Source organism: Sebastes umbrosus, chromosome 17 (genome assembly GCF_015220745.1).
Source record: "Sebastes umbrosus isolate fSebUmb1 chromosome 17, fSebUmb1.pri, whole genome shotgun sequence".
NCBI lineage: Eukaryota > Metazoa > Chordata > Actinopteri > Perciformes > Sebastidae > Sebastes > Sebastes umbrosus.
In genome coordinates, this window is record NC_051285.1 from 5,055,391 (window position 1) to 5,080,432 (window position 25,042).

Here is a 25,042-nt window from a genome sequence, read left to right on the forward strand (position 1 = left end):
TTATTCGGGGATTTCTCAACCTGCCCTCCTCTGCTGCAGTGTCATTTGCGAAGGCCCTGTACGACTACGCGGGACAAACGGAAGACGAGCTGTCATTCCCAGAAGGCGCCATCATCCGCATCCTGAGCAGAGAGACCCACGAGGACGACGGTTTCTGGGAGGGGGAGTTCAACGGCGTCGTCGGCGTCTTCCCCGCAGTTCTGGTGGAGGATCTCGCCGGCGCCAGTGAGAACGGAGACGGACAAAGAGATGGCAGTGCACAGGTTTGTTGATGCTGTTAGACCGAAATGTTAATCTAAAAATACTCCAACCTCAGAGTAGTTAACACTGATTTTCTTCACTTAATAAATACAGATCTGGTCAGCCAAACATTTCCAGTGTACGCTAACATTTTCACATTGTCTCTGAACTCATATTTTTCGCCTGCTATTTTCAAGGCGTCCCCCTCCCCGTTGGCCCAGTGCGACCGATCCCCTCGTAGCCCCTTCCAGCCGGGGCCTCTCCACAGCAGCCCCCTCCAGACGCCCACCGTGTCCTCTCCGCTGTCGAGTCCCTGCAGCGCCACAGCTTCTCCCATTGGCCGACCACCCTCCTATCACAACGGACATCACAGGCCGCCACCAGCGCCACACAAAAGCCCCTTTCAGAGTAAGATGTACTGGTTTGTCTGTACTAAAGTAGTGAGTATGATGTTTGAGTGGTAGTGATGGTAATCTGTGTCCACTGCTCTCTTCAGGTCCAGTCCAAGGATCTCCTCAACCTCCCAAATACCCAGAGAGCAGCTCCGGCACCATTCGACCTGTGAGTAAATACACACACAAACACAATCATTTGGTCCGACCAACAGTCCAAAACCTAAACTCTACAACCGTATAAAGAGAGAAGCTGCAAATTATCACATTTGAGAAGTCAGAATCATCAATGATTTGGTAATTTTGCTTAAAAAAATGTATACGATTAATCAATTTTCAAAATAGTAATTTAACTAATCGTTGCAGATCTAAACATTTTAGCCAACATAAACATTGAATTTGGTCTTACATCTACATTTCTTTAAGCTTCTTGACTAGTATTTATAGCCTCAGGTGATTTAATGATATACATACTTGTATGGTTATGTATCAGCTAATTATAAAGTTATATACTACACCTCATGGCCATAAACTGTTTCAATGTTTAATTTTTTTTGTGTAGTTTGTTTTATTGAAAGATGCTCAATTTACAGTGCTATTACAATATGTGATTTTCTGATATATTTTCTGACAGTTTTCACAAATTTTCTCACATATTTTACTAATAACTTTCAGATATTTTTCGGACATTTTCTATTTATATTTTACTAATCATTTTCAGACATTTTTCATATATTTTACTAATCATTTTCAGATATTTTTCAGACATTTTTCATAAATATTTTTCACATATTTTACTAATAATCTTTGGATATTTTTCGGAAATTTTCCACTAACATTTTTCATGTATTTTACTAATTATTTTGGGATATTTTTGGGACATTTTTTCTTAGATTCTTCACATATTTTATTAATAATTTAGGATATTTTTGGACATTTTTCCACAAATCTTTTCACATATTTTACTAATAAGTTTTGTACTTTTTTTTATAGAAGAAAATTAATTATAAACAATAATGATACATCAACTTAGATATCTAACAAGTAAAATCATGATGATAACATGTATAACATATTACTAATAATTAGTTCTATTTTAATCATGCCATTGATTGATTGATGTCTCCAGGTCCGTGCTGCTCCTCCGCCCCCTAAGCAGCATCCTCGCGGGCAGGTGAAGCGGAGGGAGGAGGTGGAGATCACGCTGGTGTGACGGCGGTCGGCACCCTGGCGGCGACGACGGCGGCTCTGTTCAAACCAGCCGGGACTTCACGGCTCTGTTGCCTCTAAACGCACTCCCAAAGGAAAACCCGAGGAAACTTAAACCCCCTGAAGACGCCTGGAGGCCCGGAGAGGCCTTTAACTCTCAACACCTCATGAGGGTCAGTGTGCTGTGGAGGAATATTGTGCCTTTCTCTTAACTATACTCCTTTACCCACACTCCCTTACCCAGCGTTTGTCCATATCGTCCACCTCTTCTACATGGACGCGAATCATTTTACAGTCCTGACAAAATATATTGATAACTGACAGAATATCTGCTGTTAATATCTTCAAATATCACCCTGGTATTGGTGTTCAAATCCTGTTTCTGTTCTTTGCTCATAGTAATTGATATAGTGATAACTGGCAGATGTTTTGTAAGAACTTCATAGAAAACATGACACCACATTATTCGCTCGTGTGGGCGAAGTAAATCTACACAAATCTTTAGTTCATCTTTGGGGACGCACAGATTTTGCGCCGTTTTACCGATGATTTATTTATGGATCTACAAAAATGCACCAGTTTCCAAGAGAAAACATGTTAAAGTGAGAATATTGAGAGCATTTTCCTGTCGTGCAGGAGTGTCCACTACAGTAGTTGATCAACTAGCTCGGCGAATAATCGCTACGCTGTCAATCTTGTAGCACGAGGACGCACAGATCTTTGATCACACCTGTCTTTTTCTGCAAGATAATTACAAGGCGATGATTGAAAAGTGGCACTTACTGGAGAGTGATATCAATCTTCTCATCAAAACCCTCGGCAAGAAAATGAATAAGCATATTCATTAATAATGAGGATTTAAACTATATCACCCTGCCCAGTTATGTCTCACTATATCACTTACTGTGTGGCTCTTTCTCTCTTATTTTCACAAGCTGTCCAGAGTTTTCACAATTGGATTTACTTCTATGCAACAACTTCATCAGGACATCACAGCATGTTGTGAAGCTTCAACACAAAACCAAAAGTCTGGTTGTCTCCACACGGCTCGATCAAAAAAAAAAAAAAAAACGCCAGCATGGACGAGGCTGGTCCTCTCCTCGAACACACGTAACCCAACACGGTTACACAAACAAGGGAAAAGTGGCAATTTTAGTTGAGTGATTGTTATGTCAGTAGGGAGAATCTCCTAGAAAAGTTCTGATCAAAATAATGGATCCTTTATCTCTTTATTGATTTGTTTGTAAAACCCTGCTTCTTATGTTAGTTTTCTTTGCACCGAATGCTAAGAAATTCCTAAAGGGAGAAACGTAGTGCGTACATACATAGTTTAACTTTTTTCTCTCTCTCTCTCTCTCTTGTGTTGTAAAATAAAGATCTAGAAATGTTATTATGACACTAATGTTAGCCTACGGAAGCCCATTTCTGCCAATATGATGAAAAAAAATATCCTGTAAGTCATTATAATGAGAAACTTTCTTGAAATAATGAGAAACTTCAAAATAATGACTTAGTATCTCAAAATAATGAGAAAATGTGTCAAAATAATGACTTAGTATCTCAAAATTATGAGTTAGTATCTCAGAAGAATGAGAAACTTTGTCAAAATTTGTTAGTATCTCAACACAATGACTTAATATCTCAAAATATTGACTTACTATCTCAAAATAATGAGAATCTTTGTCAAAATAATGACTTAGTATCTCAAAATAATGAGAAAAGGTCTCAAAATAATGACCTACTTATCTCAAATGAATGACTTTATCTCAAAATAATGACTTTGTATCTTAAAATAATGAGAAACTTTCTCAAAATAATGACTTACTTATCTTGAAATAATGACTTAGTATCTCAAAATAAGTTAGTAACTCATTATTTTTGCGATACTAAGTCATTATTTTGAGAAAGTTTGTCATTATTTTGCGATGCAAAGAGAAAGTTTCTCATTATAACGACTTACAGGATCTTTTTTTTTTTTTTCATCACAAGGTTAAGTTTTCATCTTATGTGTTTTATTTTACTGGCGTTAATGGGCTTCCATATTAGCCAGTAAAGGTTGCTGGTGGTTTGTTGAGGAGAAGGTTGCAGTTGGTGACAGTTTACACTGAGGTAATGTGCAGTTTAAACATGCATTTATTTTTAAGGAGGAAACCATCCTGAGCTGCTAGCTATCCAATTTATATTAAAAAAAAGAAAAAAAAAGAATCTATAATGTTATAGTGAAGCACTTTTTGATGTCTTCTTATTCCTTTTCAGTATTGTGGATGCGACGTTTGTTCAATATTTCTTGTTTGACGTTTTGTTTACCAGCTATATTGGTATGAATACTTTTCTTTTATCGGCTCTTGTGTTATTTAGCCTTAAATAGCCATTGTAGTGTCTTCGATTGAGATTGAGATATGACCTTTTGATCGTATTGTTTTTGAAATAGTTTACAGAGAGCTTGGAGATGGATATCTGTACAAATAATAGCACAGCTTTTTTTTTTTTTTTTCCTTTTTATGTTTGTTTTGTTTTTAGAATTAGGATTAAAAAGAACCTATTAAACCTTTAGTTGAATTCGATCAGAGGAAAAAAGAGATATCTGTCAGCCATGTTGCTGTGTTCTCGTTGATCTCCTTGAGATCTGAATGACATCAAACTTATTTTTGAAGTTTGCATTTACCCTGTTGTATTGAAAACAAATATATAGACTGAAGTCTCTTTTCCCAACAGAGAAGTTGTTGTTAACTTGCTACTGGTCGTGACTCCATGTTAAAGTCTGAATCTGAAATTCAGTGACAAACTGCCCACATTTCTGAGCGTCGTATTTACACACCAGTGGATGTTTTACTGTATTTATTGTGTACAAATAAATGTGAAATAAAGATAGCTTAAATGAAACGAAACAAACAAGACTCCAACTTTCCTTTCCGTCCGGTTGTCTTTGGGTTTGATGTGTTGGTGTGTTAATTAGTGTGTGTTTGATACCACAGTGCCCTCTCATTGTCTGTATTAATATTGCATGCAGATGTTCACTCTTCCCTTTGACAGATGTGCAGTATTTGTTTACAGCTGTTTGCAGCAGGTCGTCCATACATTCTTCAGCCTTCTCTCACAACAAACACAATACAGTCGCTGTTATATGCGAGAAAATCATAGCCTGGAAATAAATCTTAACAGCTTCAGATGTCAGGCATTTTTGAATAAATCTAAAATAGTTTAGGTTGAATTTTGCAACAACTTACTTGACTTGTTTTTTGCTCTTTTTGTGAAAAACATACAGACTGATTTTTTTATTATTTGTTTTATTTATTTTATTTACTACTTCTCGCCTGTTAAAATGTATAAGATGGGTACTCTCAACACTGACCTCTGCTGGCGGTGCAAGCGGGACAAAAGGTACATTTTCCCCCACATGGTTTGGATGGACAAAGATAAAAGTTTTTTATTTATTAATAATTTATAATTTATTTTCTGTGGTTGCTTGTGTGTTTGTTTTTTTGTGTTTAGTGAGTGTTGGGCAAAACAAAATGTTTTCACTGTACATATACTGTTTAATTAATTATTAATAATCAATTAAACTTTCTGAAGATTTGGCAACCTTATTTAACCTATATGGATTCCTTACCAACACCTACAGTATATTGGATCTGATATAACAAAATTGTCAGACTTTATACATCATTAGTCATCTGAATAAGTCAGAACACTGGATCTCGTTATTTATGATTTCTTTATTTGTGTATTTAATTATTTTTTTCCATATCCTTTTTAATTCAATGATTGTTAATTAGCCCACTTTGAGTATGGTTCTTTTTCAGTTTGTATGTGGGTAGGGTATGGAGGAAATTTGGAGCCATGTTTGTGTGAGTTTGTGTTTTGTATGTTTGGTATATTTCGTTAACTAAAAAATGTGAAAATAAAATATTCAAAAAATAAAATAATCATAAAAAAAGACCTTTGAAAGAAAAAAAATGTTTATTCAACTTTTATTTTATTGTAGAAGTTATTGTAGTTTGTTTTCTATAATTTTATTTATCCATAATATAGAATATATTTTTAATTATTATTATTATTATTTTATTTAATTACTTTTCATTTATTTATTTTTATTTTCCTATTCTATTTATCATTTTCTATTATTTCTGTTTTGTTGTCTATAATTTTTTTCTTATCCATAATTTAAAATGTATTTTTTGTTGTTGCTTTGTTTTTTGTTGGGCAAAAAAAAAATGTTTTCACTGTACATATACTGTTAATGATTAATTATTAATAATCAATAAAAAAAAGAAAAAAAGATTTTGATCAGCTTTTATTTTGTTAAAACCGGAAGTATTGTAGTCCTGCGACCCATCACAGTTATCTCTGAGAAGCTTTTTTATTTATTTTATTTTTATACATTTTTTATTATTATTAGTTACTTTTTTTCTTTGTATTTATTTATTTATTTATTTTCCTATCCTATTTATGAAGATTTTAATCATCCTTTATTTTGCTAACACCGGAAGTCCCGTAGTAGTATTTCCGGCCGTTGGCTCTTGACTCGCTGGTTGTAGGAAAAGATGGCTGCTTCGGCGGCAACCCCGACTTCTTCCTCCGGTCTGAGTCCAAACTACGCCTCGATCTGCTCCTTCCTGGAGCGGTACGGAGCGCTGCTGGACCTGCCGGAGCTCACCTTCCCGCAGCTGGAGCGATACCTGCAGGACACATCCTCCGGTGAGTGAGATAAACAGAGAGACATAAAGACCCGGAGGAGGAGGAGGAGACTCTCTCTCTCTCGAGCAGCTAACGTTAGCTAGTTGTGTGTTATTGTGCTGTTTTATAACCTTCTTCTGCACTTAAATACAACTTAACTGCGACTCAGAGATGCTGCTCGAAGTGGAAAACATACCTGTGCACAATTAAATGATTATTATTATGAGAAACAGCAGATTTAGTCGAGGTTTTCTCTCACTTTTTTAGTGAATAGGGCTTAATTTTTCCGCGACTTCCGGCGGAAGCTTTCAAAATAAAGATAAATAACTATTAAAAATAATATTTTTTATATATATCTGCAATAAATATCTACACTTTCTCATAAAATAAAATTAAGTAATTAATTCTTGGGAAAATATACAGTCAAAATATGTTAGAGTTTGTAAGATAAAGATAAAATAAGATAAATGAACTATTAAAGAAAAACTATATATTATATTTTTTATATATATATATATATATATATATGTGCAATACATATCAACACTTTTAATTAAATAATAAACTCTTGGAAAATATACAGTCAAAATGTTTTACTTTCAAAATAAAGATAAAATAAAGATAAAAATAAAGATAAGATAAATTAACTATTAAAATAATAATAATAATATTCTTCATATATATATATATATATATGCAATACATATCAACACTTTTAATTAAATAATTAAAATAATAAAACTCTTGGAAAATATACAGTCAAAATATGTTTTACTTTCAAAATAAAGATAAAATAAAGATAAAAAGAAAAAATTAGATAAGAAATTAGCTATTAAAAAAATACATATTATTTATATATATATATATTAATGTATATATATATAAAAATACATATTATTTTTATATATATATATATATATATATATATATATATGTATGCAATAAATATCAACACTTTCTCATTAAAACAATTTAAATAATTAATTCTTGGGAAAATATACAGTCAAAATATGTTAAAGTTTGTATACCCCAGTGATTTATCTTTGTGTTTATATAAAAGCAAATCTGCTTATTATAGATAACTTGACTATTTTTTTGGTTTCTTTGCACAGGTTCCTGATTGAGTGTCTAATATTTTCTTGCTTCAAATGAACTTACACTTAAATAATATATAATAATATTTAATAATACAAACACCATACTCACTGTGCATGCAGTACATACTCTACATAATCATCCAGTATTTATTTATTTGCACTATTTGTTTTGTTTACAACTAGCAGCTAACGTTAGCTGGTTGTGTGTTATTGTGTGGTTTTATAACTTCTTCTGCACTTAAATACAACTTAACTGCGTCCCACAGCTGATACTCGAAGTGGAAAACATACCTGTGTATAATTATAATGTATTATTATCATAAAACAGACGATTTAGTCGAGGTTTTCTCTCACTTTATTAGTGAATAGGGCTTAATTTTTCCTCGACTTCCGGCGGAAGCTTTCAAAATAAAGATAAAATAAGATAAATTAAATATTTTAAAAAATTATATAATTTTTTTATATATATATATCTGCAATAAATAGCAACACTTTTAATTAAATCATTTAAATAATAAATTCTTGGAAAGTATACAGTCAAAATGTGTTTTACTTTCAAAATAAAGATAAAATAAGATAAGAAATTAACTATTTAAAAAAATATATAATATTTTTTATATATATATGCAATAAATATCAACACTTTTAATTAAATCATTTAAATAATAAATTCTTGGAAAATATACAGTCAAAATATGTTAATGTTTGTACATCCCAGTGATTCATCATTATGGGACGCAGTGTCAGATCAATAGTTGTATTAATAATGTAAATCCTCAAAAAGTGGCAAATAGGGGCTTTATTTACCTCAACTGCAGACTAATAATAATATCTTTGCCCAGGCCAAAACCAATGTTTAAATCCAATACATCCACAGACTGTGCTGCTTTCTTCTTCTTCTTCTTAACAGAAGTTATCTCAAGATGCTTTTCAAATAGAGCAGATCTAGACGGTACTCTATAATTTAGAGACCTAACAAGAGATCCCCTCAGGTGCGACAGTAGCAAGAAAAAAACTCCCCTTTTAACGGGTAGAAACAATGGGAAGATTCTTCTTCTTCTTCTTCTTCTTCTTCTTCTTCTTCTTTGTATTCTTCTTCTTCTTCTTCTTCTTCTTCTTCGTATTCTTCTACGTATTCTTCTCCGTATTCTTCGTATTCTTCTTCTTATTCTCCGTATTCTTTGTATTCTTCTTCTTCATATACTTCTTCTTCTTATTCTTGTTCGTATTCTTCTTCTTCTTCTTCTTCGTATACTTCTTCTTCTTCTTCTTCTTCTTCTTCTTCTTCTTCTTCTTCTTCTTCTTCTTCTTCTTCTTAAATATACTGGTGTATGTACAGGAATATATTCATGTTTTTGATCATTGCACATCACGGGCACCTCTACGACTCAATCAATATATGAATTAATCAGAAAACAAAACAACTACGTCACTTATTTTGGTAGAAGTGGTCAAATTGAATGTGAATATGACCAAAGACCGGTTAAGAGTCCTCATCAGGATACTAATGTGCATTTAAAAGTTGTTAGTTTAGCAAAATAAATTGAATATTTTGGGGCTGTGTGGCGTAAATAAGCATTTCATTAACAGCTACAGCTACTGATTCTGATATCCGTCACTGTTATTGACTGTGCGTCTCTAATGAACTACGTGTAACTGGTGCTAAGTTGCGTTTTAAATGGGTTTTAGACTCTTTGTGAGTGACCACAATGTCTTTCTAATGTTTCCTCAGTTCCAAAGCTGCTGGTTGATATTCACGTCAAATTGCTGAGGAAGATTGGCAAGTCGGTGTCAGCGGACAGATGGGAGAAGTATCTAGTGAAGGTAAATTAATAACTTTGAGCTTTTATATGTATTTATAAGCATAATAAATGTGTAATAGAACACAAAGCAGATGACAAGAAAATAAGTTAAGGATTTCAAATTATTCATATGCTGATTTAAATGTCTCATTTCCCTTGCAGGTATGTCAAGAGTTCAACACAACGTGGGCATGGGAACTGGAACAGAAAGGATACCAGGAGCTGCCGGCGGAGTGCAAGACGGGGATACTTAAAGTAGGCACAATGTTTGTTGTTCTTGCTTTTTAGGAGGGTAGTCTGGTTTCCTCACATATAGACGTAGATCTTAGTGATGTATGTTATTGTATTTTGACACATTTTGTGCCTTTCTTCTTCTTGTCTCCAGTATTTGTGTGAGTGTCAGTTTGATGACAATGTTAAGTTCAAAACCGCCATCAATGAGGAGGACCCGGATAAGATGCGTCTGCAGCCGATCGGCCGGGACAAAGACGGTCAGATGTACTGGTATCAACTGGACCAGGACGACAACGTGCGTGTTTACGTGGAGGAGCAGGACGACTTGGACGGGTCGTCGTGGAAGTGCATTGTCAGGTAAGCAGACAAAAGTGATGCATAATGGAACAAATACGCTGCAGGCACCGTGATATGAAATGACATTTAAATGCTAATGCTCTCCATAAAAGCAGGCTACTGTGTGTGTTATTTACTCTGAGAAAGAAATGATTATATATATCTATCCTCTCTTTTCCTCCTGTAGTAGTAGAAATGACTTGGCTGAGGTTCTGGCTCTGCTCAAGACACAAATTGACCCGGCGCTATTAAAAAAAGACGAAGAAGCCAAACTTGCCGGTGAAGAGGGTAAAACAGAAGACGGTAAAGTTTTGACTTTAAAATGACTTGTTTACTGATTGTAAACTGATCCAAACCATTCATTCCTGTCTTTTGTCTACTAAAATACAATTTGAAACACGACTGTCAGTTAAATGGCACCAAACATTGAATTTGAATTAAAGATTCCTTTCTCTATTAATTACACGCACTCATTTGATCTTTTGTTTTATATTTACATTACAGGTGAAGTTAAAAAGAGTGAGGACACATCAGATGAAGACATTAAAGACTCCAACAAGACTGTCGGTCCAGTTTCGCCAAAGACGGAGAACGATGAAAAAGTAACGCAGAAAGATGACTTGAAATCAGAAGCTTCTGAGGCCAAATCGTCACTGAACGGCATCATTGTAGGCATCATTGAAGGCAAAGCTGAAGCAGAGCTCTGTTCAGAAAAATCGGCCGTCGATCTCAGTTCAGAAAAATCTGCCGTGGATCTCAGTTCAGAAAAATCGGCCGTGGATCTCAGTGTCGGTACAAAAGCCCAGAGCATCAAAGAAGAGCCGATGGACGTGTCGGATGCTAAAACAAGCACAGCAACAAGCGAACCTGCCGCTGAGACGCCATGTATATCAGTAAAGGCAGAAAAGGGAGAGGAGGCCAAGAAGAGCAGCGTGGAGGAGATTCAACAAGCTCTGAAGAACGACCAACAGGCCAAAATCCCTTTGAAAAAAAGAGGAATGAAGTTTACTGAAGACTTTGAGAAAAGCAGTGGCATCATAGTGCAAAACCCGTCTGTTCCTCAGGTCAAGGAGGCTCCTAAACCTGACCCGACTCCTGAACAGACGAAGAAAGTAAATGATCATGTTAACGGCGAAGTTCAGCCTGCGTCAGAGAAAGACCTCCAGGGTCGTTCAAGCGGGTCACTAAAAGACGCCGGCGTCGACAAAGAGCAGACGACTGAACCAGCTGCAGGTAAATCTGTAGAAAAGAGAGACTCTCCAGCTGCAGACAAGGAGGACACGAAAGATAAAAAGGATGAAGCATCGAACCAAGCAGACTCTGGCAAGAAAAATCTAGATGTGCAGGTAGAAAAGGAAAGCACGGCATCAAAAGAAAAGAAAGGGGAACCGCCGCCTTTACCTAAAGACGTAAATAATGCAGCAGAGAGGCCGTCTAATCATGGAGAGCATCAAAAAAACATTGATACGAAAGAGTCTCGTCCAGAAGACAAGACATTAAAGATAACTGATAAAACATTAACAACTGGTGAGTCAGAGAAAGTCACATCCAAAGAATCAAAAGATTCAGAGGCAAAACCAGCCGGTGCAGAAGCATCAGAGTCGAGTAAGACTGAAGAAACAAAGACGTCAGAAAATGTAACAGTGAGTGATGCTAAAGAAACGGCGACATGTGAGGCTAATGTAGAGAAATCGGATAAATCGGCGCCGAAAGAAAAGCCGGGAGTCATCAAAACAACAGACAAAGATCCTGCAAAGAAATCTGAAAACACGGCGTCACCGTCTGTCATTAAAAAGACAGAAATCCTAAAAAACAGTGATAAGACAGAAACCACACAAAGCTGTAATGTCATTAAAAAGGCAGACAAACCAGCAATCTGTGAGAAATCAGAAGGAACACCTGAAGAGAGTGTGGAGTCGTCTGTTATTAAAAAGCTCGACAAATCATGTAAACCTGTTGACAACGTCAAAGATGCAGAGATGAAACCAGAGAAAGCCTCTGAGACTAACGCTGAGAAGACAGAGAAGACAGAAGCTGTAAAGAAACCTGTCAACTGTGATGGTACGATACATGATGTTTCCAGGATAAGCGAGTCCGCTCCCGCGTCTATGGAGGTGGAAGCAGTGGCCGTTAAACCCGATCTGACAAAGCCACAAGAGGATGACAAAACTGAGATTAACTCACGAAAGAAGACCGAGGAAGCATCTGAAGGGAAAGATAAACCATCCAGCGCTGTGGAGGAGACAAACGTCTCTAAAGAAACTGATAAAAGACCAGACGCACAGCAGGAAAAGGTGTCTGAAGAACAGCCTAAAAAAATGGAGGCAGAGCGTCCGTCATCAGAAAGTGAAAAGGATGCTGACAAGAAAAAGGACACAGAGCAGGAAATGAAAAAGGACACGGACAAGGAAAAGAAAAAAGACACGGACAAGGACACAGACAAGGACACGGACAAGGAAAAGCAAAAGGACACAGACAAGGAAAAGAAAAAGGACATGGACAAAGAAAAACAATTGGACACGGTCAAAGAAACGAAAAAGGACACAGACAAAGAAAAGAAAAAGGACACAAACAAGGACACAGACAAGGAAAAGAAAAAGGACATGGACAAACAAAAGAAAAAGGACACAGACAGTGAAAAGAAAAGGGACACAGTCAAGGAAATGAAAAAGGACACAGACAAGGAAAAACAATTGGACACGGTCAAGGAAACAAAAAAGGACACAGACAAGGACACAGACAAGGAAAAGAAAAAGGACACAGACAAAGAAAAGCAAAAGGACACGGTCAAGGAAACGAAAAAGGACATAGACAGTGAAAAGAAAAAGGACACAGTCAAGGAAAAACAGTTGGACACGGTCAAGGAAACGAAAAAGGACACAGACAAAGAAAAGAAAAAGGACACAGACAAGGAAAAGCAAAAGGACATGGTCAAGGAAACAAAAAAGGACACAGACAAGGAAAAACAATTGGACACGGTCAAGGAAAAGGACACAGACAAAGAAAAGAAAAAGGACACAGACCAGGAAAAGAAAAAGGACACAGACAAGGAAAAGAAAAAGGACACGGATAAAGAAAAGAAAAAGGACACAGACATGGAAAAGAAAAAGGACACAGACAAGGAAAAGCAAAAGGACACAGTCAAGGAAACGAAAAAGGACACAGACAGGAATACAAATAAGGACATGGATAAAGAAAAGAAAACAGACTCAGCAAAAAATCAAAAGGACGCAGGCAAGGAAACAATAAAGGACACAGAGAAGGAAAAGAAAAAGGTCACAGACGAAAAACAAAATGAGACAGTCAAGGAAAAAAATAAGGATACGGACAAAGAAAAGCAAAAGGACACAGTCAAGGAAACGAAAAAGGACATAGACAAGAAAACAATTAAGGACACGGACAAAGAAAAGAAAACGGACGCAGAAGAAAATCAAGAAGACACAGTCAAGAAAAAGGACACAGACAAAGAACAGCAAAAGGACACAGTCAAGGAAACGAAAAAGGACACAGACAAGAAAACAAATAAGGACACGGACAAAGAAAAGCAAAAGGAAACCGACGAGGGAAAACTTAAAAAAGACAGTGAGAAACACCTGTGTCAAGACAAAGACAATAAAGAGGATTCCACAACAGATAAACTCTCAAAAACAGACGAAACAAAAGAGGAGAAGCTTGGTAATAAAGAGAGTGAAGCCGCGACCAAAACGGTGGAATCTGGTCAACAAAATGTGAGCAAAGAAACCGACGGCAAATCCTCAACTGAAACGGAGAAAGACAGCCACCCAAGCAAAGAACCGGAGAGCGAAAAGCCCACTGACGAGGAAAGTAAAAGCAAAAGTGAAGAAGAAGACTCTGTGGCAAAAAAGAAGGTAGCAAACGGCGGGAAAACTCAGGCTTCCCGTCGGAGAGTCAGGCCCCTAGCCCACCGGAGGAAAGCCAAACTTCAGAGAGAGGAGAGACAAGCGGATTCAGAGTCCGATACGAACACGGGGAGATCTCTCCGGAGATCACCGAGGATCTCCAGACCGACGTCAAAGGCAGTAGAGATCCACGACAGGAAGCTGGAGAAATCACAGGCGTCTGAAAAGCGCGAGGACGACAAGGATGAGAAAGAAGAAAAAGACGAGGAGGACAAAGAGGAGGAAGAGGAGGAGAAAGCTGTTCAGAGGAAACCAAGAGAGAAAAAGGCCGATCAGGAGGGTCAGCCCAAACCGAAGGTAAGATTGCTCACTCATATGCATCATTTACATCGTTTTCAAAGCATCTTTTATGATCATCAAATAAAAGGACCATACATTTGAAAAAAAAAGTAGCAGCTTTACTTTATGTCATGTCCCAAAACATGCAGCCATATTTTAGCTGTTTGAGCTGAAACCACTGGGCTTCTGGAAGGTTAAACAAAAGCGTATAAACATGACACTTGATGAATTGGGAAATCAGTAATTTAAGTTGTAAGATTAGATTTCCTGATTTCCTTTACCTTTATCTGCTCTGTTGAAAGTCGCTCTGTTGAAAGTCAACCTGTTGTGCTCGTTTAAGGGGAGAAAGAGACGGAGGCTTCGGTGGTCCAACACGCGAACGCGCCGCAGAAAGAAAGGCTCCGAAGACGAGGACGGCAACAGCGACGAGGAGTCCAGTGAGGAGGAGGAGGAGAGCGAGGACCCCAGCGACGAAGACTACAAGGTGGAGCGAAGCAGAAAGCGGCGAAATCGTAACCGAGAAAGACGAAGCTCGGACTCCTCGACGTCCACAGACGACGACCTACCTCCAAATGACGACCCCTGCAAACATTGTGGTCTTCCAAATCACCCTGAGCTGGTGGGTACTCACAACAACTCATCATTGTACCAGCCTATATATCTATATATAACCATATAAATTAAATTAAGTTAAATCAATCCCAGAGTTTTGCTTGAAAGTTATGTAAATGATTTATTGAGTTAACAAACCGTCAACATCTCGTCCCCAGATCTTGCTGTGTGATTCGTGTGACAGCGGGTACCACACAGCCTGTCTGAGGCCTCCGCTCATGATCATCCCCGACGGAGAATGGTTCTGTCCACCATGTCAACATGTACGTACCAGTCAGAGCACCAAATATCAAAGATAATAAATGTGATAATATTAATGTTTCCCTGGTTAATCCCCTCTGCAGAAGCTACTCTGCGACAAACTAGAAGAGCAGCTCGTAAATCTCGACGCTTCTTTGAAAAAGAAAGAACGGGCCGAGAGAAGGTGAGACATTTTGTCCCTCAACTGTTGATTAAAGATGTGCACACACTGTAACGGCTGCCTTTGTAGGGATTGAGAGACACCTAAACAATCCCAGCATGGGGTGTCAGGTGAAAAAAGCATCACTGTTTTTGGTGACGTCACACTGGATATTTTTATATCGTGACGCAGATTTAGATGAACTCTAATCCCAGCGTTTAATGTGAAACTCCAGCTCCTTCACAGTAAAAGCTTTGAAGTGCTGCCAACATTTGAACATTTGAACATGACTGAAAAGTTAAAGGACTTCAAGTACCTCGGGGTCTTGTTCGCGAGTGAGGGGTCAATGGAACGTGAGATTGGCCGGAGAATCGGAGCAGCGGGAGTGGTATTGCATTCGCTTTACTGCACCGCTGCGACGAAAAGAGAGCTGAGCCGGAAAGCAAAGCTCTCGATCTACCGGTCAATCGTCGTTCCTACTCTCACCTATGGTCATGAGGGCTGGGTCATGACCGAAAGAACTAGATCGCGGGTACAAGCGGCCGAAATGGGTTTCCTCAGGAGGGTGGCTGGCGTCTCCCTTAGAGATAAGGTGAGAAGCTCAGTCATCCGTGAGGGACTCGGAGTAGAGCCGCTACTCCTTTGCGTTGAATGGAGCCAGCTGAGGTGGTTCGGGCATCTGGTACAGATGCCCCCTGGGCGCCTCCCTAAGGAGGTGTTCCAGGCACGACCAGCTGGGAGGAGACCACGGGGAAGACCCAGGACTAGGTGGAGAGATTATATCTCCACACTGGCCTGGGAACGCCTCGGGATCCCCCAGTCAGAGCTGGTTAATGTGGCCCAGGAAAGGGAGGTTTGGGGTCCCCTGCTGGAGCTGTTGCCCCCGCGACCCAACCCCGGATAAGCGGTTGAAGATGAGATGAAAAGTTAAAACACACATGCTAATTATTATAATAAATGGTGAAGAGTTTATTGGTTGGTACTAGTATGATTTAAATTACATTTGAGCACTTTCTTAATGTGTATTTTCTCCTCCAGGAAAGAGCGTCTCATTTACGTTGGAATCAGTCTTGAAAACATCATCACGCCCTCAGTAAGTACATCACGTGAGATTGTACATTTTTTTTCCCCGATAAATACATGTATTATATAAAAATATAACTCACTCGTTTACAGGGGGATGTGGAGGAAGAAAAGCCAGAGATCATCATCAAAGAGAAGAAAGAAGCAAAGCGAAAAAGCTGGGGTCGACGGTCAACGAGGAATAAGAAATCCATCAGCTACAGGTCTGTGCTTTAGGCTTTGTTAATGCTGATTTTTATTTTATTTTCACATATGATGTTTCTGGTTGTTGTAATACTACAAAAACATTCAGAAAGGTTTATTTTATAATATAACACTAAGAAATCCACATGTTCACAGTCTAAGAGGTAAGAAAACAAACGCTATGTCGCTCGCTGTGTGTGTGTGTTTGAGAGAGAGAGAAGGTGGAAGATGATAAAACGTGCACATTAAGATACTAACGGTAGCCTATAAGCGATGCCAAACCACGACTCTTCTTAGACCACAGTCCCCGCTGGCATTTCATCAAATATTACACCACACACCGGGTTCATGAGGCGCATTCCTAACTGGGCGGCCGGAGCGGACACTGGGGACAAAGTGATTTCAGCGGCGTTTAAAATATGATGGCAGAATTGCATATTGTCTCTCTTTGCAGGAAAAAAACAGCTGATGTTCTGATGAAGTACGATGTTTTCTACCGCACATAAAATGTAATTGTTGTTCATGTTGATTTTTCAGATTTGACGAATTTGACGAGGCGATCGAGGAGGCAATTGAGGAAGACATCAAAGAAGCAGAGGGCGGAGGTACGAGGACACAAGTTCTTACTCTTTAGAAAATAATTTTAAAGCAGTAGTACAACAGTTTGGAAAATGTGCTTTCTTTATCAAGAGCTAGATGAAGAGATCAATACCAAAATTAGCATAACAGAAGACAAGAAATAGTCCAGCACATAATACCCCATAAAACCACAACACAAAATATAACGTGTTAATTAGTGATCTTTAGAGCTGCTGGCAGGCAGAATTTCCCAAAACGTCAAACTATTCCTTAAAGATCTGAGAAAATGATGAGGGGTGTTTTCTACAGGAGCTGGACGGGGTAAAGACATGGCCAACATCACGGGGCTCAGAGGAAAGGATATGTCCGCCATCACTCAAGCAGATGAGGGCAAGGAAAACGGTACCCCTCAACCACAACTGCCGGCCGGTCTGCGCAGGAAAAAACGCCGGCGACTCAATGACCTGGACAGCGACAGCACCGTGGACGAGGAGGAGAGTGAGGAGGAGTTTCGCATCAGTGAAAGGTACCAAACTACGCTGACGTTTTGGCCCATTTGACTGATCTCATAGGTGTCAAATCAAACAGCTAAATTTGTTGATCTTTCGATGCAGCTCAGAAGAAGAGTTTGTCGTGTCGGAGAATAACTCAGACGCTGAATCGGATGCGGACTCCAACAACAGCGACAGCAGCGGTAAGCGGCGCGTTGCTTCGCGGCGCAGATTGACTGCGAAACGACGACGAAGCTCCAGAAAGCGGCGAAGACCGAGAGGGTACTCGGATGATGAAGAGGAGGAAACGGATGAGGAGGATGAAGATGAGATAGGTATATATTGTGTTATTTAGTATCACATTCCTGTTTTAGACAAACACGCCTTTTTACTTTCTCTTCTCTGTTGCTAATATCTTTTTTTGATCAATGTGTGTCCAGTGACTGAAGGCTCCAGCGAGTACAGCGACAGTGATCTGGACATGAGTCGACGGCGGTCTCGGCGGAGTCAGAAGAAGCAGGTGAACTACCGGGAGACGTCCGAGTCCGAAGGCTCTCAGGCAGAAACCAACGTAGCCAGGATGAGACCCAGAGGCCGCCGGGACAGCTCTAGCAGCGAGGGTCAGTCAGAAACACTCACCAGATTATCACCTTTGTTTTGATACCACAATGCTGGTAGTAATAGTAACAATAATAACGCCTTTTTCTAATCTGTCATCTAATTATTTTACAAGATTACCCTGTATTAACACAAAGATGTTGCTTAAAAATTCACAAACCTGTTCAGCACCATGGACAGTGACATTAAGGTACTACTTGACATTGTCGCGGTAGTCGGTGTTACCGGTGTTACACGGTGGTCGGGCACACACCGACTACATTATGTACTCACTGTCATTTATTTTTCACAGAAATAAAAACGCATTTAGTTAATTTTCAGCGCCGTGTTATCAATACATAGAGAGAGTTGACAGACCGAGAGATGGCGGAGGATTTGGTGTCGAAGTGAAAAGCAAAAGCGCCTATTTGGCAATATTTCAGATTTAAACTGGTGGCTTATCTCCAACCCTGCTTTCCGATAGTTAAGCATGCACAATGATGCATATGGAGCGTTATTTCGCCTCCTTCACAACAAGCTAGTATGTCATGGTTGGTACCAATGGATTCTTGAGGTTTCCTAGTGTCATATGATACCAGTATCTTCACTCTAGCTTTAAAACAGCCCGCTACAACCTAAAAATCGCAAGTTGCATTAATGAAATTAGTAGCGTTAAAATGAATTTGCGTTAGTCCTAGTCCCTAGTTTTTACACATATTCGGCAAATAACACGAGATAAATGAACAATTAACACGGGGACACAGGATTAAAACTGGGAAAATGTATTTTTCATTTCACCGGGTCTTTAACAGAGTTGTTTGTACTGCATTTTTCCCCAGAAGACATTTCACAGATATGAGAGGAAGTGTCCCGTAATGCTGGATGCAGTCTTAACTCTCTCTCTCTCTCTCTTCTCTAATGTATTTGTTTCAGCAACTGTCAGACAAACAAACCAAACTGTGATAGAGATGTTAGCTCATGTGTGTAAAACAGGACTAAAGTTTCCTTTTGAAACTGAAATAATTACATTTTATGCCTTTTTAGCAGAAGTACTGCTGTCATCAAATGTATTTATAGTGTTAATTGCCTGTTTTAGTCATAAAATAAAGCCTAGATAGAGATAAAAAATATACATTAAAGTAGTATAAATCACATGAGTCTGAAAATAACAATGATCTGATGCAAAGTATTCTCATATATTCCCAGTTTCATCATAATAAATGCAGTGTGTTCTTGTGGAGGAGGTGAGTCACCCAGTCACGGCTGCAGTGTGAAATTACTTGACAAATCCTATTATAGATAAAGGGAACGGAGGCATGCTGCAGGGAGATTTCTCTTTGTTTTGGTTTAGTACATTCATTTAGAATTATGCCCTGCTTTAATTAGCTGTTTAATCGCTTAAAAAACAAAATATACAAACAAGAGTCAATGTCAGCCTATTATGGATACGATGTATCGGCAGTTATGTTGACATCATTTCTAAGAATGATCTTATTCGCAAAAACGGTTGATCCTGGCAGATCTACAGGCACCTAAAGGCGTCTCTTGTGTTCTTCTCGCAGCGAGTTTCTCCAGAGGCTCCGAGGAGGAGTCGAGGGATCGGAGGGTGAAGAGGAAAGGCGACTCCTCGGATGAAGATTCCCGGCAGCGGCGCATGCGTCTTTCGCTAAAACGCAGGAGAGCTTCCGAAGACGACGACTCGGACGACGACTCGGACGAATCGTCGGAGGAGGATCGTCCCGTCCGTAAACGCGTGAACCGCATCGACTCGGACGATGATGATGAAGAGGAGGAGGAGAAGAAGGAGGAGAAGGAGGAGGAGAAACCGAAGGAGAAGAAAGCAGCAGACGAGGAGTCAAAGGGAACAAACCCAGTGGACTGCAATCCGGCGGAGCTTCCACCCACCAACGGACAGAGCCCGATAAAGAGCCTCGAGGGCCTCGTCAGCCGGCCCGCCACCGCCGCCGCTCCAGGCCCACATCCGGAGCCCAAAAACACCAGCGCCACGCCAGCCGCTGCCATTGCACCAAACGGTCAGGTTGGCCAGGAGATGCCGGCACAGGACGAAGACGAAGACGACCTGTTAGGAGTCACAGACCTGGTGGACTACGTCTGCAATAACGAAGATTTGTAAAAAAAAAGAAAGAAAAAAAATGGTGTACTGTTTCATTTTTTGTGGTATTGTATTTTTATATTGCTTAACTTTATTATTCCCTCCCCCACCAACACGTCCTCGTCGTCCTTTTTACTCGTGTCATCTGGAGCAATCTCTGCTACAGTAAGAACTGGATCCCTGACACCAGTCTGATGCTGTCCCTGTGGGATTGTACTGCAAATAAGGGCACCGAACTATCAACTCTCATTTGTTTGGTAATCACATCATCCAGCTCCACTGCCAAACCACCTCCTCCCTCCAAAAACAAGTCATTTCTCCTCTCACATCATACCGTTTCTTTTGTTTCTGCAGATTTTATCTCCCGTACTCGTCTACATTGAAATAGTTTAATGTGTAGGAAATGGTTTAAGACTTCCTGTTTGAATGCTAAACGACTGGGGTTTCTTTTTTTTTAAGAGTATAATAAGTCATTCCATAATTGATTTAAAGTTCTTGGCATCCGTTAAAAAAATATTCATGATTTTACGTTTGACATTTTGGGAAAAGTGCTTATTTATCTGCCTTCAGCCAGAGAGTTTTTTGGCTTTTTTTGCATCTATTAGATAGTACAGCCGAAGACATGCAGCAAAAGGTCGGATTCGAAAAATGGTCGCTGCTGAGGTCTCAGCCTTTGTACATACAGAATATGTATGAAAACATTAATGTGCATTTAAAGTCATTTAAATTTTAGCAGCAATAGTAGTACTTCAGGAATGTTTCATGCTTATCGTGATAACGCTGTTTACCGTTATATTATCACAGCATGAAAAGTTGATACCAGTAAATCCCAAGTCCGCCTACTAACACCTATAGCTAAATCTGTGCAAAAACGTTGATTCGCAGACGCATCATCCTCCATAAAACGGCAAATTGGCGGGTTTTTTACACTTCCCGTTTTGCACAGAATCTGTACTGTAGTGTAAAAACGTTAGTTTGCCGTTTTGTTTCTGTACTACAGATTTAAAAGATGAGATGTAATGCGTTAATTGGTGCATTTTGTTCCCTTTTGGGCAAAGCAAGGCCTGCGGTTTACCCCTGTTTCCAGTCTTTGTGCTAAGTAGGGTATCAAAGAGTGTATGTAGGTTGTAGGGGGTGATAACTGTATTATATATAAAAAATATCACGATAATATCTATAGAAATTATTGCAATATTATCATTTATCCTTTTGGTGACGCTAATAGTGTGAAAATCTGATATTGTGATAGCCCTAGTGCTAAGCCAACTGACTGCAAGCCTTATATTTAATGCTCAGATGTGTGTCACTCTAACTCTCCTCCTGAAATCGAATAAGCGTATTTCCCAAAACGTCAACCTATTCCGGCTTTTTGTTTTGTTTTCAAACATAATTTATGAAAGCTTTAGATGAGACTATTTATTCTTGTCGAATAACCTTCTAGACTAATAACTAGTCGACCGACCTTCATTTGTCAGCCTTCTCCTTCGGACTTTCTGTTGAATCATAGAGTAGCTTTTGTATATTGTATACATATATAATTATTTTAACTATGTGCGCTGCCATCAGTATCAGTGGTGAACCCTCTGTTTCTTTGAGTACTATGTTGGGAAACAAAAATCAGATGTAAAACGTCCCTCCTCTTCTTGAGCTTTAGTTTAGTTTCCTGTTATTACTTTTGTTACTTTTTTTTTTAATAATGTATTTTTTGTATATCTAAACTTTTATTTGTTGTCTCTGTTGAGCGAAATGTAAAGTGTCTTATTTTCTTTGACCATTGTCCTTCATAGAAGGTTCAAAAACCTGCAGACCCGCGGCTTTTATTAACTAAAATAACACTAAGCTCCAAAACACCCCCTCTTCTTTTCGGTTTTATTCCCCTCCCCTGAATCTTCATGTGTTTTTATTCACATTCTCTATTTTCATAATCTTGAGTTGACGTTCGGGTCAGCTGACTTTTAAACCTCAAATCAAGATTGTGAAAAATAACCAACTTAGTGGAACAATTTTTGTTTTTGAAGCGATAGTCAGGATGCAGTTTTTGAATGAGGGAAATGGACAGAAAAAAACAAAACAAACCAATGACTTCACTGACCTCTGCTGGAACCAGTCTGTGTGTATATCTGTAGTTTTTTGCTGTAATATATTTAGAGGCATTTTTTTAATCATGGAAAAATATATTGGGCAATTCTTTGGGATTGCATGACTTTCTAATAGTTTTCTTTTGTAGGGAAGTAATATTGGCACAACAGTTTTTTTTGTAACAAAACCAGAAAAACTTTGGCATGTTTTTAAAGGATCTCCTGACCTGTTGTTGCTGAAGGACTTGTTACGTAGACGCCGCAGCATCTCATCATTTTGCAGTGAAACTGCATCGGTAAGCATGCGCTGACCTACTAAAGGCATGTTATAGAAGCTTGGGGGGAGAGAAAGAGAAAGGATTATCGTAGAAAATAATCTAGGGCATCTGATTTAAGAGAGGAAATGAAGCCTGTTTGTAAAATATTTTGTAAATTAGTCTCAGCATGGTCTTCACAGAGGAAAAACCACTCTATTTATCATACCGTTTTGATACCGGCGATGGCCAAAACATGACTTCCAAGACAAAAGCCTATATGTGCTGCTTGCAATGCACACAACTTGGGCCTCTATACACACACACACATATTTAGCTTTTAGAGTAGCTGGACAGAATATAGATAGAAAAACCCAATTCTACAAATGTAATAATAGAAAGTGTGTGTTCTGGTGGGTTGAGTCTGAGTAAAGGAATGTCTGTGTGCTGTTTGTAACCCTGTTTTAAATTCTCCACAGAGATGAGGAGAGTGTATTAATATGTTGTCTCACGGTTATGAAATAACCTGTAGCAAGACCTGCGTTAGAAGAGAGAGAGAGGAAGCGACAAAAATAAAAGGCTGCGATGGGATTAACGGAGGAAGTCGGTGCCAATGACTGAAGTGTTAAACAGAGTTTCCTATTTACCTCATGATGAATCTGGGAGGAAAGACACCCTGTCCACTGTGTATAGATGCTAGTAGACTGGTTGTTGGTGTTTTTGTCTGCTCCTTACATTTTTGTTAACTTTACTGTTATTTCATATGAATCTGATCTTGTACATTTGTCATAATAAAATGGGTTTCGAGCCTCACGACGCCCCGTCTTGCCTGACTTTTGACGTGGAAATAATCCTGGAAAGGTGCTTGTTTGTTAAAGGGACTGTTTGTAACTTTTAGAATTGCTTGTTAACAGCGACACCTGTGGCCGTTAAGTCAACGAAAGTCAGCGTCGGGCTTGTTGGGTTTGTGCTCGCTCGATATAGACCACAACATCACTCTATATTTCAGCTGCCTGGCAGTAATGTTAGCTGATCAGACGAAGGTCTCTCCATGAATCAATGCTGATCCTAGTGTGGCTTTTCCTGCCTCAGCCTCTGACCGCAGCCGGAGGGAACAGGGGAGACACCGGAGTTTTGGTCGGAGCGGATAACGTTTCTCTCTGCGGAGCCCCGTCACTTCACAAGACATGGGAAACCTCTGTTAGTCTGGAGGAGCTGAAGCATTTATTTATGCACAAACGTCCGCTGTACATTCACTAGATATTCTCAGAGCTAAACTAACTCTTCTGCAGTGTGGAGTGTGCGCGCATGCACGTGAGAGTGAGGCGAAATAGCGAGAACAAGCACGGTGTGTGAGTGAAGGCAGGCAGAGGAGCAGAGTACAGCAGAGACTCCGGCCCTGGAGACCAAAGCTACGGTCTCCCCCGCGTCCTCCGACCGCGGCCAACACTGTTTTGCAAGACGGGCTTCACTAGACTAACTTTGCGGTTTTGGTGCTTCCGTGTAGTTTGTGTTGGAGTCTGAGTCTGAACAGCGTAGCCACATGCGAGTGCGCATGGGACACCGACCCGGATTGCTTTATACGTGTAAGAAATTACAAACAGTCCCTTTAAAGGAACAGTGAGCTCTGAGCGAGGTAAATGGCGTTACCACGGTTTTGCACTCGGCGGTTTATCGCAGTCTTGAAAGGGAGGAGTGAGCGGAGAGGTACACAGTTGGTTGCAATCTGCAGCCACACCACTAGATGCCGTCGAATCCTACACACTGTCCCTTTAAAGTAAACTTTGCTGATAATATTTACATATGTTTACTTAAGTAAGGTTTTGAATGCAGGACTTTTACTTGTAGTGGAGTATTTTCACATTAATACTTTGTGAAAACTTCGTCCACCACTGCTGCCAGTAGAGGTCGTCAGCGTACTTCAGCAGCCCAGTAAAGCAGTAATACAGCGTGTTGTTCCCTTTGAAGTATTCCTGTTTATCAGCCACGTGGAGTCCGTCTCATGTTTGTCATTATGCTGTGAATGTGTTGAATGTTAACTATGCTGCATCGTGATGACAGGAGCTCTTTTCGTTTGGCATTTCGCTGGGTCAGACATGAGCGTGAAGAAGAGAAGTAAGGGGGGAGGAGGTGAGGGCACAAAGGTCAAGTTGTGTAACTGATACGATGCAGGGCCAAAGTACCAGGCCGACACTCTGGAGGTGGACTGGGTTTTATGGGCTTTTTTCTTTTTGGGGATTATCCAAACCTCTCCCACAAATGGACCACAAATGAGATTAACTTGGTCCACGTTTTGTGGATTTGTTGATAGAGTTCATTAGTTTAAGTGTTTCATGCAAAGTAAAAGTATGGGCTATTTAAAGTAATAATCAGAAACGTTTTCACCGTCAACAAAGACCAAAACTAACAATGAACTAATTTTACTAACTAATAGACCACCATTGTTGTCCAATAAGAGTAACGCTG

General features: G+C 39.3%; 2 protein-coding genes across 7 annotated transcripts in view; both read left to right on the top strand.

Moving 5' to 3' along the window:
• Window positions 1-2,960, top strand: part of LOC119475880 (F-BAR and double SH3 domains protein 2-like) — a 30,831-nt gene extending 27,871 nt beyond the window's left edge. The window contains exons 17-20 of the mRNA XM_037748968.1: window positions 40-263; window positions 438-648; window positions 737-801; window positions 1,762-2,960. Of these exons, the coding sequence (XP_037604896.1) occupies window positions 40-263; window positions 438-648; window positions 737-801; window positions 1,762-1,845 (584 nt within the window). The 3' untranslated portion in view covers window positions 1,846-2,960. The remainder of the gene's footprint in view (window positions 1-39; window positions 264-437; window positions 649-736; window positions 802-1,761) is intronic.
• Window positions 2,961-6,354: 3,394 nt separating this feature from the next.
• rsf1b.1 (remodeling and spacing factor 1b, tandem duplicate 1) lies at window positions 6,355-23,392 on the top strand. Of its 6 annotated transcripts, none has more exons than XM_037748223.1 (17): window positions 6,355-6,539; window positions 9,348-9,439; window positions 9,580-9,672; window positions 9,803-10,008; window positions 10,175-10,290; window positions 10,492-12,794; window positions 12,939-14,204; window positions 14,527-14,805; window positions 14,957-15,061; window positions 15,143-15,222; window positions 16,237-16,291; window positions 16,375-16,484; window positions 17,002-17,069; window positions 17,353-17,569; window positions 17,658-17,869; window positions 17,975-18,154; window positions 19,694-23,392. In XM_037748223.1, the coding sequence occupies exons 1-17, from the start codon at window positions 6,386-6,388 to the stop codon at window positions 20,263-20,265; spliced, it is 6,108 nt and encodes a 2,035-aa protein (XP_037604151.1). In that variant the 5' UTR covers window positions 6,355-6,385; the 3' UTR covers window positions 20,266-23,392. The 6 variants fall into 6 exon arrangements, with proteins under 6 accessions (XP_037604151.1, XP_037604152.1, XP_037604149.1 ...); XM_037748224.1 differs by having other exon boundaries at window positions 10,492-12,641; window positions 12,816-14,204; XM_037748226.1 differs by having other exon boundaries at window positions 6,356-6,539; window positions 10,492-12,851; window positions 13,479-14,204.
• Window positions 23,393-25,042: the final 1,650 nt, after the last annotated feature.